At 52.1% G+C, this 16031-nt stretch overlaps 1 protein-coding gene across 2 annotated transcripts in view; it reads left to right on the top strand.

The window, feature by feature from the left end:
• TUB (TUB bipartite transcription factor) overlaps positions 1–16031 on the top strand; it is a 79054-nt gene that overhangs the window by 15379 nt on the left and 47644 nt on the right. The window contains exons 1-2 of one of the 2 annotated variants that reach the window (XM_040988979.1): positions 7426–7635; positions 8228–8275. The exons of the other annotated variant lie outside the window; for it this stretch is intronic. Of the exons in view, the coding sequence (XP_040844913.1) occupies positions 7478–7635; positions 8228–8275 (206 nt within the window). The 5' untranslated portion in view covers positions 7426–7477. Of the gene's footprint in view, positions 1–7425; positions 7636–8227; positions 8276–16031 lie in introns of those variants that run through there. 2 annotated transcript variants of the gene reach the window in all.

Below are 16031 nucleotides of genomic sequence, written 5' to 3'. Positions count from 1 at the left end.
GGGACTGACACAGTGAACCAAGAAAGCACCATCCCCTGTCCCAGAACCCCTCTTCACAGACTGTTCTCCTGTGGCCTTCCTGTGCAAGAGCAGCCACAGTGATCAGGCTTTGGGCAGGAGAGGTCCCCTTTGTGAGTGTGTGTGTTAGACCACATCAGGGGTGTGTGCATGCTGTATAGGTGCATTCGTGTCCTGAGGAGTAGGGTGTGCAGTTATCCAGACTGGCCTGGGGTTGTGTCGGGGGTGAGGGGATGATGGTGCTGGCCAGCTGTATTGGATAGTGATGGAGAGCAGGGCTGAAATGGGAGGACAGGTACATGGTCCCTCCCTGGGATCACATACTGGGAGAGATGGGAACCCTCAGCCTGCTTGCACAGCTGTCATTGGGGTGGGGGGCTCTCCTTAGACTACCAAGCTGGGTGGCTCCTATCAGCTGTGGGACCATTTGCCTGCCTGCCATGCCCATCCCAGAGGATCTGGGGGCAGGGACCCCTGGTCTGCTATGAGGGGCTCTAGGGCAACCCAGGCCGCATCAATGTTGAATGAGCCTGAGCTGCCCCGTGCCTCCTTGATACCATCTCCTTCCGTCTCACATTTAGTGTAACTGGAGAGCCCGGGCTCTAGCCAGGCCGGCTTCTCCCTGGCTCAGAGCAGTGCCCCCTGTGGGGGTACAGGAGCTGACAAAGGAGAGGCCAGCGTGGGCCTGGTGTGTCCTGGGATCGGGCAGGGGCCGGCTGGACCAGTCTCACATGGGGCAGGGGTCAGTTTCAGCCCCGTCCCTCCTCAGCCTCTGGGTCCCAGGTGCCAGATTACACCTCCTCTCCGCTTTGGCCACCTCACCTTCCCTGGGTGTCATCTGTCTGACACATCCTTGGTGCAGTTCAGCACCACCTACCTGCCCAGCTCTGAGGTTTTCCTGCTCAGTAGAGAGCTGGAGGGGCAGCAGCTAGACCGAGGGAGACCCCCTGGGAAGGACGGGGAACAGCAGGGACTGCACAGAGCCTCCTGCAGCAGGTAAGTGTGCAACCCAAGTGGTTGGCCCAGGGGAGGTGACAGGACAGAGACTGAGGCCAGGGGTGTGGACTAACCAGGCTTCCAACCCCGCTGCCCTTTGCTACCCCTGACCTGGACCCCGTTCCCTATGTCACTGAAAGAAACCTGAAACCCCTCCCTAGTCTTGCTCTAACGGGCAGCAGTGTGTGTTGGGGGAAAGGGGCTGGTAGTCTGAGTATCCGGTCTTGCTGCGGAGGTCATTCCAGGCTGTGGTGAGCATGGGCAGCCACACTGGTGGGCAGGATGTTTGCATTAGCTGGGTGGGCTAGGGCCAGTTCTTGTTAGCAGCTTGTGGGCCACCAGCATCCCTGTTCGTTAAGCATTGTCTGTGGCCACCTTCACAGGCAGCCTCAGCATCAAGTGTTGCTCGCTAGCCCATCCAGCCCTTGAAGAAGTTGACCAGTCCAGAGATACTCTACAGTATCTGCTCCCCTTTGCCTTATGCAAGTCCATTTTCTTGTCACCCACATCTGCTGTGCATCCTCTGTGTTGGGCTCACTTCAACTTGGTGCTCCCCATACCTAGGGGAGCCTTACTTTACGGGCTGCTCACCTCACACATGGGGAGGGCACCCCTTTCTGGAAAAAGGGGAAACAGATTAGGACAACAAGAGTTCTAGAATCCAGGAGAATAGCTGAGAGCTGAGGGAGGACCATTGCCTGACCATGAACTTCCTAGGCCACACAAGCAAGATGACTTTGCTAATGGTGGGCACACCCTTCCTAGGGACCCTACCCTCCTCCCCGACCCCAAATCTATTTCGATACTAGAGAAGTTAAGCAGGCTGGTTACGGGTTTCCTGTCAGTGCCCCAGTGGGCTGGACCGGACACAACCCAAGTCTCAAAGGTATCGAAGCAAAGACAGATGCAGGATGGGGAATGAGCGGCGGCCCCTGAGTGCCTTGGACCCCTCTCCTACCCACTGCTTCCAGACCCCTGTTGCCTCTGTTCCCCCCGTAAAAGCCCCAGACCTTTACAAACAGGTTCCTTTCCTTGATTGCCCTTTACATGTCAGAGTTCAAGTGTCAATTTCAGGGACAGAAGCAGAAGGAAGCTCCAGAGCCTGGAAACGGAGCTGCTTTCCCCCTGGGCTGTCACTAGATGGCACTCTTGGTGCCCGCAAAGGTGTTGCTAGCTTTCACTGGTTTGCAGCCTGGAAAGCTGTGGTCGCCTATGGCGAGGCCCACCAAGCCTGACCAGCTGTCTGTCTCCATGGCGCCTCAGGGACAGCTCAAGATAGTAGTTAAGCACATTTTTGCCCCATTGCAAGGGACCAACAGGGACTCCTGCGCTGATAATTACACACCTACTTGTACTCCTTCCCTGTAGTACTCCTGAGCACAGCATCCACAGCAAAAGTGTGTAAGAGGCGACAGAGATCTCCGTTCACACCAGCGTCCTTGGTCAGTGTAGGCACTGTCAGGGTCCAGCCACGTTGGCAGGAAACGGAGTAGAAAGACCCCCAGCACGTACATGCTCTGGGGAGGGGTTGGTTCAGAGAGAAGGGTGGCTTTGCATCCTCTGCCTGGCCCTAAGGGTCCTCCAGATAGGATGAGCGGCAGCAAGGCCACACAGCGAGGCCTGGAGAATTCTGCTTGTTTCCAGCTAGAGTTTTTAGGAGTGCTTGGCACCAGAGCAAGTAAACACCAGAGACAGGATGGAATCGGCTTTGGGGCATGTTGGCGGCCTGTCCCTCTCTCCCAGCCCCCAGCAGGTCATTCCAGGAGGCCCCTGGTATAACGAAACAGCACAGCCAGGCCAAGGCCTCACTCTTGGGCTCAGAGAGATGTACCTGTGTTGGTGGGAAAGGGCTGCCCTCCCTCTGCGGAAGCAGTTGCTTGTGACAGCCACGGATTCCGTGACCCCGCACCCAGCCCACAAGGCAAGGAAAGCACCAAGATCTGGACCCTGCTTAGAGATAGCTGAGGTTGGGAGGGAGTGCTTTGTTTTTTTCTTCCTCTTTTTAGAGGTTTATATATTTGAAAGGCAGGGTTAAAGAGAAGGAGAAAGATCCAACACCCACTAGCTTACTCCCCAGATGACCATGATGGTCAGGATGGGGCTAGGAGTGAGGAACTCCATCAGGGTCTCCGATGTAGTTGGCAGGCGCCCAAATACTTGGTAATCCTTCCCTGCCCTCCCAGGCATACTAGCAGGGAGCTGGATTGGAAGCAGAGCAGTGGGGGGGAGGTGTTAATATGGGATCCAGCACTGCAGGCAGCGGCTGAATGTACACTGCAGTGCTGGCCCAGATGGGGTTCCCTTACCCACAACAGCTGGTAGGGGAAAAAAAAAGCAAATATTCTCGTCCACCATGTCCCATTGCATTCACAAATGTCGGGCCAGTTCGTGACCTCAAGTAGGTGCCCTCTGCAGAATCCTCCCCCGATGGGTGGGGACTGACATGCAGGTGCCATTTTTCTGCCTAGAACAGACTTCAGGGAAGACTGGCATTGCTCACTAGGGTAATTACTGGTTTGGGTGCCATCTCCATTCAAAACAGTAATCCCAGCCTGAGCTGGGTGTCAGATCTGAAGGTTGATTATTAGTAACATTTATCAACAGCCTCTCAGCTCTCTCAGCTCAGGCAATTACAGCTCATCTACCATACCCGATCCGGAGTCGTGCACAAATGCCAGCCTCTTTCCCGGCCGCCCCCTCCGTCCCCCTCTCCCCTACCTCCTGAGTCACTGTTGCCCTGGTGGGGCAGGGCTCACTCCTGCACACCGTCGGCACCCGTGCTCCCCGACAGCAGTCCCGTGAAACTTGAATCTCTCAGAACTGAGAGCAGACCCTGCAGTGGGAAGGCATGAATTCATGTCTGCCCTAGCACCCCGGTTCAGCCTCACCCAGGGCTGGTGAGACAAGGGGAGCGCTCACCTCAAGTGCAAAATTTAAGAAGCCTCCAAAAACCTCAGTAATGAGAATAGTGTTTTTTTTTTTAACTTATTTGAAAGAATTAGAGGGGGGAACACAGCACTGCATCCGCTGGCTCCCTCTGCAGATGGCTGTAATGGCCAGCGCTGGGCCAGGCTGAAGTCAGGAGCCAGGAGCTTCATCCAGATCACTTATACAGGTGGCAGGGGCCCACGCACTGGGACCATCTTTCACTGCCTTTCCAGGCACGTGAGCAGAGAGCTGGGTTGTGATTCAGTCGTTATTAAAACTCAGTGAATGCAGAAGCAGCATCCCTTGGGTAGAAAGCATTGTTTGACCACAGACGGGAACAGCACAGGCTTGCCAGCCCTTGGCCGCACCCTCATCCCAGCCCTGTCAGACCCCGACACTTTGAGGTTTTGTACAACATGGACATCTTGACACTCATTTTCTGTCACCCGCTGAATTTTTTGCCACATCCTCACAGTCTGCGTCCAGGTGTGTGCCACCTCCTGCTCACCCCAGCCGGGGCCTGCTGCTCTCCCCATCTGCTGTGGGACCCTATAACTCCCCCAGCCCTTCAGCCCACACTGCTGCCTTGACAGGGAGTCCCCTCCACGGGCTGTGCATCCTCCGCTCTGTCCCCCGCTGGAGCATTCAGACACCCCAACAAGGGCTGCGTGTTGCCCTGGAAAGGGCTGTAGTCCTCACAGAGTATGCTGGTCTCGCTCCATTCCTGTCTATGTCCAGCCAGGGCTGAGTAAGTACAGGTGCCTTCATCATGCCTGGCATGCTAATGGGAAGCTTAGCATCTCTGGCTGTGTACAGAGGTGGGGGAAATGACACCCCCCTGAATTCCTCCCAGGGCACAGTCAGCATGGCTGAAGGAAGCCTGTGGTGACCTGCATGTGACAGGGAAGCTACACGTCATTGCAGCAGCCATGGATCCTTGCTGAGGCGCCTCCGACACTGGGTAGGTCTCCTTGGCTCAAGAGCTTCTGTAGTGCTGAGCAGGGCAGTCAGCAGGGGCATGTTTTGTCACCAAGGAGTGCTCTCACATCCTGCCTGTATGATGCTCACACAGTTGAGACTGATCAACACGGAAGGGGCACCTGCCTGGCCAGAGTCTGCCTGGCCCCTGAAGGTGTAGCCACGTGGCAGTCCAGGTCTAGGTCCCTGGTCTATTAGTGTCCAGGTGCCTGTCACAGTGGAGGGGCTGAGGGTGTCAGGTGACATAGCCCCACAGAGCCTGCTGGTCGTCTTACTCCCCATGGACAGAAACAGGCCACTGTGTATTACTTCCGCCACTTTGTGGGCAGGTGACATCTCGCCCTCTCTAAGCCTGTTTCCTCACAGTGAATCATCAGGAACAGTTGTTTTCCCTAGAGGGTTGTGTCCCATCCCACCCCCATTAAAACAGCCCGTGCAAAGTGCTGTGGCTGTCTGAAGAGTTGTGTTCTGTAGGGCCCTGGAGGACAGAACTAGAACGAAAGGAGGTTTGGGCTTGACGTGAAGACAACGTTGCCACGGCAGAGCTGGAACACTCTGGGAAGAGGAGCGCCTTGATGCTGAAAGAGGTGTCCTGCTTGCCTGTCAGTCAGCTCCGCTTCAGAAGGGCTGCCCGCCCCGCGGTAGTGACCCTGCAGGGATGCGGCCCAGCACCCCTCCAGGCCCCATTCTCTTCCACTGGTCTTCCTCAGCTCTCCCCCAGGCTGTCATTGTGCTACTGTGGAGAAAAGTGGCTTCCCCTACAGATGACTGATTTGCTGTTTTATGTGGTCCTCCTGCCCTAGTTTTTTAAGATGTATGTGCTTGAAAAAGTTAGGATGAGACTCAGAGAGATCATCCTTCCATTGACTTCACTTCCGAGGTGACTACAACTGCCACAGCTGGGCCAGGACAAGGCCAGGAGCTATGAATGGTTCTCCTACGTGGGTAGCAAAAGCCTAAACACTTGGATTATCCTCTGCTGCTTTTCTCAGGCCACCAGCAGGGAGCTGGATGGGAAGTGTAACAGTTGAGACATGAACCAGCATCCCTGTGGGGTGGTGGTGGTGCAGGTGGCAGCTCTGCCTGCTGTGCCGTCAATATCAGTACCATCTTGCTCTAGTTTTCACCCTAGAGGTCTTGCCATACACCTCAAAGCTTGGGCAAGGGGAGACGAGTGAGACCAATGTACTTGGCAAAGTAGTGGGCTGGACAGATGGGGCCTTCAGTCCTGGGCTCATGCACCCGAACACGTCCCATCCAGAAGCTGCCTGCGTGCAGTGTGTCTATAGCCCTATTAGACCCTCGGGCCTTGAACCTGGCACTCTCATTTGTCAGAATAAGGGAGAAGGGGGTGAAAACCCCTTCTGAGCTGATGGTCTGGGGTTCTGTGCTCTGAAGCCCATCCAAGTAGCATTCTTTATTCTCAGAGATTTGAGACTGGAGCCTGAAGATCCTAACTGTGGCTTCCAGATCTCCTAGTCGGTCTGTCCGGGTGTAGTTTCTACAAGAGCATGTTTGAGGATGGACAAGAAAAGGGGAAGGAGTAGATTGGATTAAGGAAATAGGAAGTAGGGAGGGACAGGAAGTGACATCAGGGCAGTTAGAGCAAGAGTCCAGCAGTAGACTGGAATCTCAGCTGGAGTAAAACAGCTCGGTTAGTCCTGAGGCAGTGAGGAGCTCCTGGGGGTTTACTCCAGGCCAGGGCTGGGGAAGCTGGGCAGATGGGGCAAACTTATATTTATTTAGAAAGTTCACACACATGCCTGTGGGTCTAGGGAATGGAGAGGGTAGAACTGGAAGGCGCCCAGTGGAGGGCATCAGAAGTGCATGACGATTGTCTGGCTTGCGAAGGGAGGACAGAGCAAAGCAGGAAGCCGCAAAGTGGTGCCTCTGGGCCGAGCACTGTCCCTCACAGAGAAGTGCAGAACCTACGCTCAGACTGTCCACGCTGCTCACCCCTGCACTAAAACATCACCATGTCTACAGGGGGCTAGTTAGAAGCTTCAGAATTGGGGGAAGGACTGGGCCCCTGATGCAGGTGTTGTGGTTGGAGGGGAGGGGATGCCATCATCCAGGTGCACTTGAGGTGGAGTCAGGAGACGGGCGGACAGACACGTCCTCAGTCCTCCTTCAGCTGCTCCTGGACACAGCATTGGCATGTGAGTCCCCTAGCACAGGGCAGCCACAGAGAGCAGCTGCAAGTGTGTCCTACAGCTGTGGTGCCTCCTGAAGGAGCCTTTGTGCTCAGTGCACTGGGCTCTGCCAGGTTGCTATAGTAACCCTACAGATACGAGGATGCATGGTCTCTGTGTTACCGTGAAAAGCAGCAATTGGATGTCCCTGTGTGACATGGTTAGTGAAACCTTGAAGCTTCCATCTGGTCCCAGAGGGCATGGGAGGGAAACTGGCCAGCAGAAGGGTGTGTGTGTCCTAAGTAATTGATGATGGTGGTAGTCTGACTCTTGCCCTGGAGGTGAAGGGAGCCTCCCCAGTGTCTGTACCGACTGCAGCCTGCAGCAGGACTGTCTCCCAAACTTAGTCCCATCTTCTGGCCACTATGGAGACCTGGACACCCCTTACATTCTGTGTGGATTTGTGCCCTTTTGCCGAGACAGGGGTTTTGTTCTCAGGAGACAACCCCCGGCCCATGGGATCTCAGCATTCAAAGCAGCACAGGAAACCTCGGGCCTTGAAATGGGGCCTACGAAGAGATCGGTAAGCACCCAGCACCTCTTCCTGTAGTGTGTGGGCCCTGCCTCTGCATCAGCTCCGCCCACCATCCTCGACCTCCTGCCTTGGCAATTGCAAGGCCTCTACTTTCCCCGGGGGCTGCTCCATTCATGCCATGTCGTGTCAAATGCCCATCCCTGCAAGCCCCTTGCTTCCAACACCTGCAAAGCTGTACCCCACCCCCTGAGGCCACTGCATTTGTGCCTTGTGGTATCACTGGCCTATCCCCACAAACTCTTGCTTCAGACAGGTGTCTGGGAAGCGTCCTTACTCCCAGCTCTGCCTGGGAGCCCTGAGCACGCTTGCCCCAGCTCTCTTGGTGCTCTGTACCGCTGCCTTCCATCTTGTTTGTCTAGAGATGGACTGGGGCAGGGGCTGGGGGTCCTACTCACCCCAGTCTCCATTCCCATGACTCCTGTCTGTATACCCTCTCTAGTGACTGCCTGCCCGCTGTCACATAGCTCGCCTGCTGGGGCGCTGAAGGAAGCTGCCAGTGAGCACAGCCTGGTCGGGCATGAGCAGAGGACGAGGTGTGGCAGCAGGAGTGTGAAGAGTTACCCCTTCTTTTCCTCCTCAGGAGAACATCCAGGAGGAAGTACTGGAAGGAAGGAAGGGAGATCGCTGGGTGAGCTGGCAGGGGAGGAGGGTGTCCTGGTCCCAGGAAAGGGGCACCCCCTACCAGAGACTGTGTGGGGAAGGGGTTCCTTTGGTCATGGATCCCATAATAAAGTGTGTGTTTGAGAGAGGGAGTTGGGAGAGAGATGGTGTTCGGGGGAGGATGTGACCATCAGGCAATCCTGCATGTACTGTAGTTACTGCAGCCTCAAGTTGCTCCTCCTGGATTCTCCTGTCACAGCCAGGCCTTCCAGAGAGGATGTCTCCCTCTGTGTGGTCAGGCCGTGGCCCAGGGCCACTGAGGGATTCACGATGTTAGAGCCTCCAGCCTTTATGCCTTCCCCCGCAAGACCCAGCTCCTGACTGTGCTGGACAAGCCTGGCATCCCCAAGCCTGGCTTCCGTAGTCAGACTAGGGTCTCACTCAAGTCCTTTAGATCAGGACCTCATTTATGGCTTCTTGATGTTGGGATCCCTAGGATGGATGTACTATCCCAAAGGAATGGCCAGAAATGGCTGCCCTGGGAAAGAGGAAGCTTGGTCCTGTGTGTCGACAAGACTAGATGGTGACACTGCCTGCCCTTCAGTGGGCCCAGGCCAGAGGAGTAAAAAGGTCTCAGGCTCTGGCTGTCCCCTCATGGATGTTGGTCCTGGGACACAGATGGGGTTTGTGGAAGTGGTGCCCTTAACGGCAAGCCCTATGGAGATGGGCAGATGTTGGGTGAGGTCCCATGGCAGGGCCTCCTGTGCCATTCTTTTTCTACCTGGTCTCCAACCAGGTTGACCTTTTATCCAAAAGAAACCCTCTTGGAGAAGACAGAGTGGGTGTGTCTTCCAGACCCACTTGAGAAGCTGTTGGGGTGGGAGCATTACCCTGCTGGGAGAACTCTGGTGAGGCTCATTGGTCTCCTGCAGCTAGTGCATTTTGAGTGATGTGAGCTGATGTTGCCTTCTTGTACCACATCTGTGCACTGTCAAGGCATCCTGAGGCTCTGAGTTCTTACATCCAACCCCTCATTTAAAACAAACAAACAAAAAACAAGGCCTCAGGATAAGGTCACACTGCAAGCCCATGTAAGAGTTGGAGCTAGAACCCAGGCCCTTGCTCCTGGCTCTCTGCACTGTGGGCGGGAAGGGAGTCTGTGCAGAAATGGAGGGCTTACTGAGAGTCAGTTGTCCTTCGGTTGTGACTTCACCTGGCCATAGGGTGCCCCATGTATCTGCATCTGGTAGCTGGCTGGTAGGGGTATCTAGCCATGCTGGGTTTCTGCACTGGCTCATTTGGGGGATTGGTATGTCTCACCCAGGACCCCCAGCACAACTCTGGCTCTTGCACATTGAAAGGCTCCATCACTGTCCCTTAATGTTGGCAACACTGTGCCATCCGAGGTGATGCCAGCAAGCATGGCATTTCACCCATGATGGCTAAACCCATCTAAGCACACAGACTGTGAAGGGATGGACAGGGGAGATGATGGATTGGGCAGCCTGAGGGTTGAAGCCCAAGTTGTAGTGACAGGTGGATGGCAAAGTTAGACCATCCTGCACTTGGGGGTGCAGCAAGACAAGAGGAATCTCGCTCTCATCCTTCTCCGTTTGTATCCTAGGCTTCCCAGCATCCTGGGAGCTGCTCTGACCATGGGGACAGGACCTCCGTTGTCCTGACATTGGAGTTTCTAATTGTCTTCAGCTTGTTGAAGCTCTGCTTCATCAACCCATTAGTGACATCTGGTCCAGCTCTGCAGTCGTAATCTCTTTGTAACTCCTCTGCATCCTGTCTCTCTTACCTCCGTTACATCTGTTCAGAGACCTGCAGGCTGTTGGTTTGTTTCTTCAGTCAGCTAGCTCTGCTGTCCTTCCTGGCCCCTCTAGCTTGTCACTGCACCTGCTCACCATTCATAGGCTGGCCCTTCGGGCTTTCCTCTCCGCTGTAGAACAAGGTAATGGCCTGCCTTCTCTAGTCCCAGTTTAACAGGCCTGCAGGAAGTTATCTTCTCCCACTTTGACACTAGTCCATTTTCACAACCCCCAGCTCCAGGGGGCCCCTCAGCCCTGCTGCCTAGCCTGCTTCCGTTGCCCTGGAGCTGTTTCAGAGCTTACACACAAACCTCTTGCATCGCAGCTCACCACTTGTTCCGGGCACTCAACCTACATTCTCTCCTCACCAGAGGAGATGAAAACTCATCAGGAGATTTTTAGCGCCTCTGCCTTAGGCTTCACACTTGCTGTAGTCATACCTGTGTGTGCCATGGCCCCAAGCCAGAGAGCTAAGGGAACCCTTCCCCCAACCTGGTGCTTGATCCCTCCGTCCTCTGAAACTTCATGCCCTGGCTCTACTGGCTTCTTCCACTGTAACCTGGTTAACAAACTGAAGGAGCGACCTTGACTTGACGAGCTCACCTCTGCCAGCCCGTTGAAATCAGGATTGCCTTCTAGCACCCCTTCAACCCACTGTAATCTGGCTTCTGCCTGCACTGTAGCACCCACCTTTGTGCACCCCTTGCTACACATCCAGGTGAAACCTTTTGGTTGCCATTCTCTCTCCGGCATCTGACATGAGCAGTGCACACTCTGCCTTTTGAAACTCCTTTCCCTTGCATTCCAAGGCCCCGTGCCACCTTCATTTGCCTTCCCTTGCTGTGGTAACTCTGTGTCTCTTTCTTTTGGTTTTAAAGATTTACATATTTGAAAAGAGTCACTTATTTGAAATACATGAGTATTATATAGTTATATATTTGAAAAGCAGAGTTACAGCGAGCTGCTCTATTAGCTGGTTCACTCCCCAAATAGCTACAATGGCTTGATCTGGAGCCAGGAGCCACATGGTTGCAGGGCCATCCGCTGCTGCCTGCCCAGGCCATTGGGAGGGAGCTAGATCAGAAGGGAAGCAGTCAGGACATGAGCCAGTGCCCGTGTGAGATACCAGCAGGCGGTGGCTGAATGTGTTACACCACGATGTGTCATCTTTGTGAGGATTTCTCTCGTCCTCTGGACTCCATTCCCTCTTCTGATCTGATTACCGTGGTTTCTGATTCCAGCGAAGATGAGCACTGGGAATTCTCCCTGCACCTGCCTGCTTGGCTTTGTTGTTTTTAATTGTTGTTTTGTCAATTTTTGTTCTATATGCAGTCTTAGTTATATACATATTTAGTTGGCTGTTTCAGCAGGAATTGTCCTTTATTCTTTGCTAACATTTTTGAAATTCAATTGGTCTGATATTTTAGTTGCTGTAACATTCTGTTAATTAGTGTTGGCATGGTCTTTTTCTGTCCTTACACTTTTAAGCTCAGTCTTACATCACTTGAAGTGATTTTTTTTTTAAAGGAAAATACTTGTTTGAAAATTCTCATCTGGTACATGAAGCAGTTTCTTTTAGGAAATATTTAATTGTGTCATTTTCATTCAATCTGACACACTTGGCTACTTGTTAAAGCAAAAAATAGTTACTTGAGTTTATTTTAACACTTAACTTTTACAAACATTTATTTCCCTGAGAAGCCGAGAGCCACAGGTATCTCCAGATTCACTCCCCAAATGTCCACGGAGGCCAGGGCTGACTGCGCTGCAGCCTGCAGGTCGGTCCCGACCTCCCGCTGGCTGGCAGGGCCCCAGAACTTAGAACATTTTCTGCTTTCCAAAGCACATTAACGGGGAACTGGATCAGAAGCAGAGCACCCAGGGCTGAAATTGGCGCTCCAAATGGAATGTCAGCACTGTAAGTGCCAGCTTAGTATACTGCAGTGCCAGTTCCAAACTCAGCTGTTAATTGGAACGTTTAAGACTTACGCTCACTGCACAGTGGAGTTTAAAGTCGCCTGATTGCTATTAGCAGTTTTTTTGCCACGCCTGTTCCTTGTGCTTGCTTTGGTGTTAGCTATGTTGTAATGAATCTTTTGTGCCTCTGTTCTTGTTTTCTGCAACTATGTGTGTTTAGTGGATTGTTGTACAGTTTGCAACATACGTGTCATCAACTTTTTTAGTCTTCCTTAATATGCTATAAGGACCTCACAAAAGTATAATTCTATTCTCCATGAATTTTGTTTTGATTTATAGTATAAACACAATGATATATTGCTGTTTTTCTTTAAACAAGTATACTTCTTTTTTTTTTAAAAGATTTATTTTTATTATTTTTTCATTGGAAAGGCAGATATACAGAGAGGAGAGACAGAGAGGAAGATCTTCCGTCCGATGATTCACTCCCCAAGTGAGCACAACGGGCCGATACTATGCCGATCCAGAGCCAGGAGCCTCTTCCGGTCTCCCACGTGGGTGCAGGGTCCCAAAGCTTTGGGCTGTCCTCGACTGCTTTCCCAGGCCACAGGCAGGGAGCTGGAAGGGAAGCGGGGCTGCCGGGATTGGAACCGGCGCCCATATGGGATCCTGGGTGTGCCAGGCGAGGACCTTTAACCACTTGCGCCACCGCACCGGGCCCAGTATACTTCTTTTAAAAAGATTTTGCTGGTATGTTTCATTGATGTACTGCATGGTTTTCCTGTTTAAAGTATATAATAATACTATAAATGCCGGTCGGTTTTCAGACGTTTCCGTTACCTTCTCCCCACACCTGAAATCCATACCCACTGGCAGTCTCACCTCTCCCTGTCAACTCCTAAGCTCTAGAGAGCCACTGCTACTTTCCATCTACACACGGTCCTATTCCGGGTGTTTCATACAAACTGTCATATGACATGATCTTTTATGGCTGGTAAAGTTTCTTAGCATGTTTTCAGGGTCCCAGAATAGCTTAGTAGCACCGTGGGCTAAGCCTGTGCCTGCCATGCCAGCAGCCCACATCAGAGTGCCAGGGTCCTGGCAGCTCGATTTCCAGTGCAGTGTCTTGCCAGTGCACCTAGGAAAGCAGCAGCAGATGGCCCAAGTACCTGGTCTCTAGCCATCTGAGCCAGTTCCTGGATCATAGGTTTGACCTTACCTGGCCGTTGGAGGCATTTGAGGAATGAACCAGTAGTTGGGAATATTTCTCCATTTACCCCTGTCACTCTGCTTTTCAGGGGGATAAATAAATCCTTATAAAACGCTGTTTTCAAGAAATATCTATTTCGGAATATTCTCCAATATTAAGGATGTGTCACATTTTGTTTCATTCATTTCTCAGTTGAACTTTTGGGACTTAAAGATATATTACTTATTTGGAAGGCAGATTGGCAGTCATCTTCCATCTGCTAGTTCACTCCCCAAATGACCACAATGGCTAGAGCTGGCCCAGTTGGAGACTGGGAACCAGGAGCTTCTCACAGGTCTTCCATACAGGTGCAGGGGTCCAAACACTTGGGTCACAGTTCTCTTCCTAGGCTATTAGCAGGGAGCTGGATCGGAAGTGGAACAGCCAGGACTTGAACCCACACCCATGTGGGATGCTGCCACTACAGTCAGTGGTTTTACTTGCTATACCACAGCACCATCCCTAGGGTAGATTGTGTTTTTGTTTCCTAAAGATTTCTCTCAAAAACAGAAAAATATCCTGTCTACAAGTTCACTCCCCAAATGACCACAGTGGCTGAGGCTGGTCCAGGTTGAAGCTGGGAGCCAGAACCTCCATCCCGGCCTCCTATGCGGGTGACCAGGGACCTGAGTACTTGAGCCATCCTCTGCTGCCTTCCCAGGTGTGTTAGCAGGGCGCTGGATTCAAACCAGAGCACACAAGACCTGAATTCACACTGCAGTAATAGAATGCTGGCCTTCCAGGTGGCAGCTTAACACATGTAGCAACATGGCTGGCTTCTGACTGGGTATTTTTAAATACCTGTCTACAAACTGAGATATTCTTTCCACTTGGTCTAGTGTACTGTTAAGCTCCCAATCATAGACATGTAGTTTGATACATCAAGGTTTTTGTTCCGAGGTTTCTGTTTGGTTCTTTTTCAAGGTCTCCATCTCCTTGCTGAATGTCTCATTCACATAATGCAGTGACTTTCTAATTCCATGTGACTGTATTCTCTTGTATCTGAGTATCCTTCTATTACCCTTTCGATTCCTTGCAGGCATTTTGTCAGTGTACATCTCTTTTGCATCTAATACTCTGTGTCCCTTTTGAAAAAAACATATTGTCTTTTCCATACTGCTTGTGTCCCTGTACAAAGATTTGTGCGTCTGGTGGACCTTCTTTTGCTTTTAGATTGTTTTCTTAAAGTTCCTTCCTGATTTTGAGTTTTCAGATATCAGTCAACTGTGTCTGCTTTAGTTCCAGTTGGACCTTGGGTGTGGTCTTGCTGTGGTCTTTTCCCTCTCGAATCGGTGGTAGTGGGGCACAGATGCACAGGTGGCAGGGCTCCTTTTGTAGTTCCAGCAAGGCTGAGTCTTGGCAATGGAGGTTGGGGTCATGGTAGTGCCAGGCCAAGATCAGATGGGCATACAGGTGTTCCTGCTGTGTAGGCTGGCAACAGAACCAAACCTCCTTGTGATGGACTGAAGTTGAGGGTGAGGTGTGTTGCATGGTTCTGCTTGTGTTAGCCAAAGTAGGCTGGGTAGGATGGGCAGGGCTTCCAAAAGGGAAAGAGGGAATGTGGAGGGATACATCCCAAGTCTGCAGAGGCAAGGGTGCTGCTCCCAAGGTCCTGAGAGTCAGGCCTGCCCAACTATGCAGAATCATGTGTCTGTTGGAGTACAAGACATAGCCTGTGCTAACGTGATGGGGTCGCTGTGGCTGCTGCATCTCCTTGGGTTTGTGCTGCTTATGTCCTGGTTGCTTGAGTGGTGAGATGTCTGTGGGGCCCAGGGGTGGAGATGCAGGGACTTGGGTGGGCCCATTCTCAGGAGACTTCCAGTGCTCCAGCCTACACTCCCGAGACCCCAAGGGCCATCTGAGTTCCTCCCTGCAGATGATGGCTGGAGACCCTCCTGTAGAAGCTGAGCATAGTGATGTCACGTCAGGTGTCCCTGTTTGCTGGCCCTGGTAGGGCTTTCCTTTTGTCCCTTTCCCCTGGTGGGGAGCCTTTCCCCCCCCACTGTGGGACTGAAGTCCCAGTTGCCATCGCTGCCTCTGTGCCCTGTGGGGCAGCCCCCCATGCCGCCCATCCTCGTGCTGCTGTGTTCTCCCCCTGGAGTGCAGCTGCTGCTTGCTGGGGTAAGTCTGTGTGCAGCCCTCCTGCTGAGTTCCTTGGAGTTCTCTGCACACAAAAGTGTCAGATTCTTATGAACTCTTAGTTGATTTTTTTTTGCTTTTGCTTGTACTTTTGGCATCCTATGGGAGAAAGCAGAGGTGCTTTTCTCCTAAGAGTTTTGTAGTTTTAGTTGTTGTACTTAGGTCTTTAATTTCGAGTTAATCTATTGTGTTGGTGTAAGGGATGAGGAATATTACATTGCCCCAGTGCTATTTGCCTAAAGGTCTGTTCTTTCCCACATAAAGTTGGGCATCTTGTTGAAAATTGGTTAATAAGCGTATTTGTTTCTGGGCTCTCATTTCTTCTAAATTGATCAGTGTGTCTTTATAGTAACACCAGTTTATCTTAATTACAGTAGCTTTGTAATTTTTATAAGTTTTGAGATCAAGAAGTTGAGTTCTTACGTTCTTTCTTTAAAAAGTACTGCCATTTTAGTGACTTAATTACCCATAAATTCAGGGTATCTTTTCATTTAAGATTTCTTTGATTTTTTTCAAAGATGTGTGTATCAGTGTAGACCTGTGCTTTCTTTAAAAATGCATTCCCTGGGGCCCGGCGCGGTGGCGCAAGTGGTTAAAGGTCCTCGCCTTGCACGCCCGGGATCCCATATGGGCGCCGGTTCTATCCCGGCAGCCCTGCTTCCCTT

Source organism: Ochotona curzoniae, unplaced genomic scaffold (genome assembly GCF_017591425.1).
Source record: "Ochotona curzoniae isolate NIBS_2020 unplaced genomic scaffold, NIBS_Ocur_1.0 contig_517, whole genome shotgun sequence".
In the NCBI taxonomy this organism is placed as follows: Eukaryota; Metazoa; Chordata; class Mammalia; order Lagomorpha; family Ochotonidae; genus Ochotona; species Ochotona curzoniae.
This window is presented reverse-complemented; position numbering and strand designations above follow the sequence as displayed.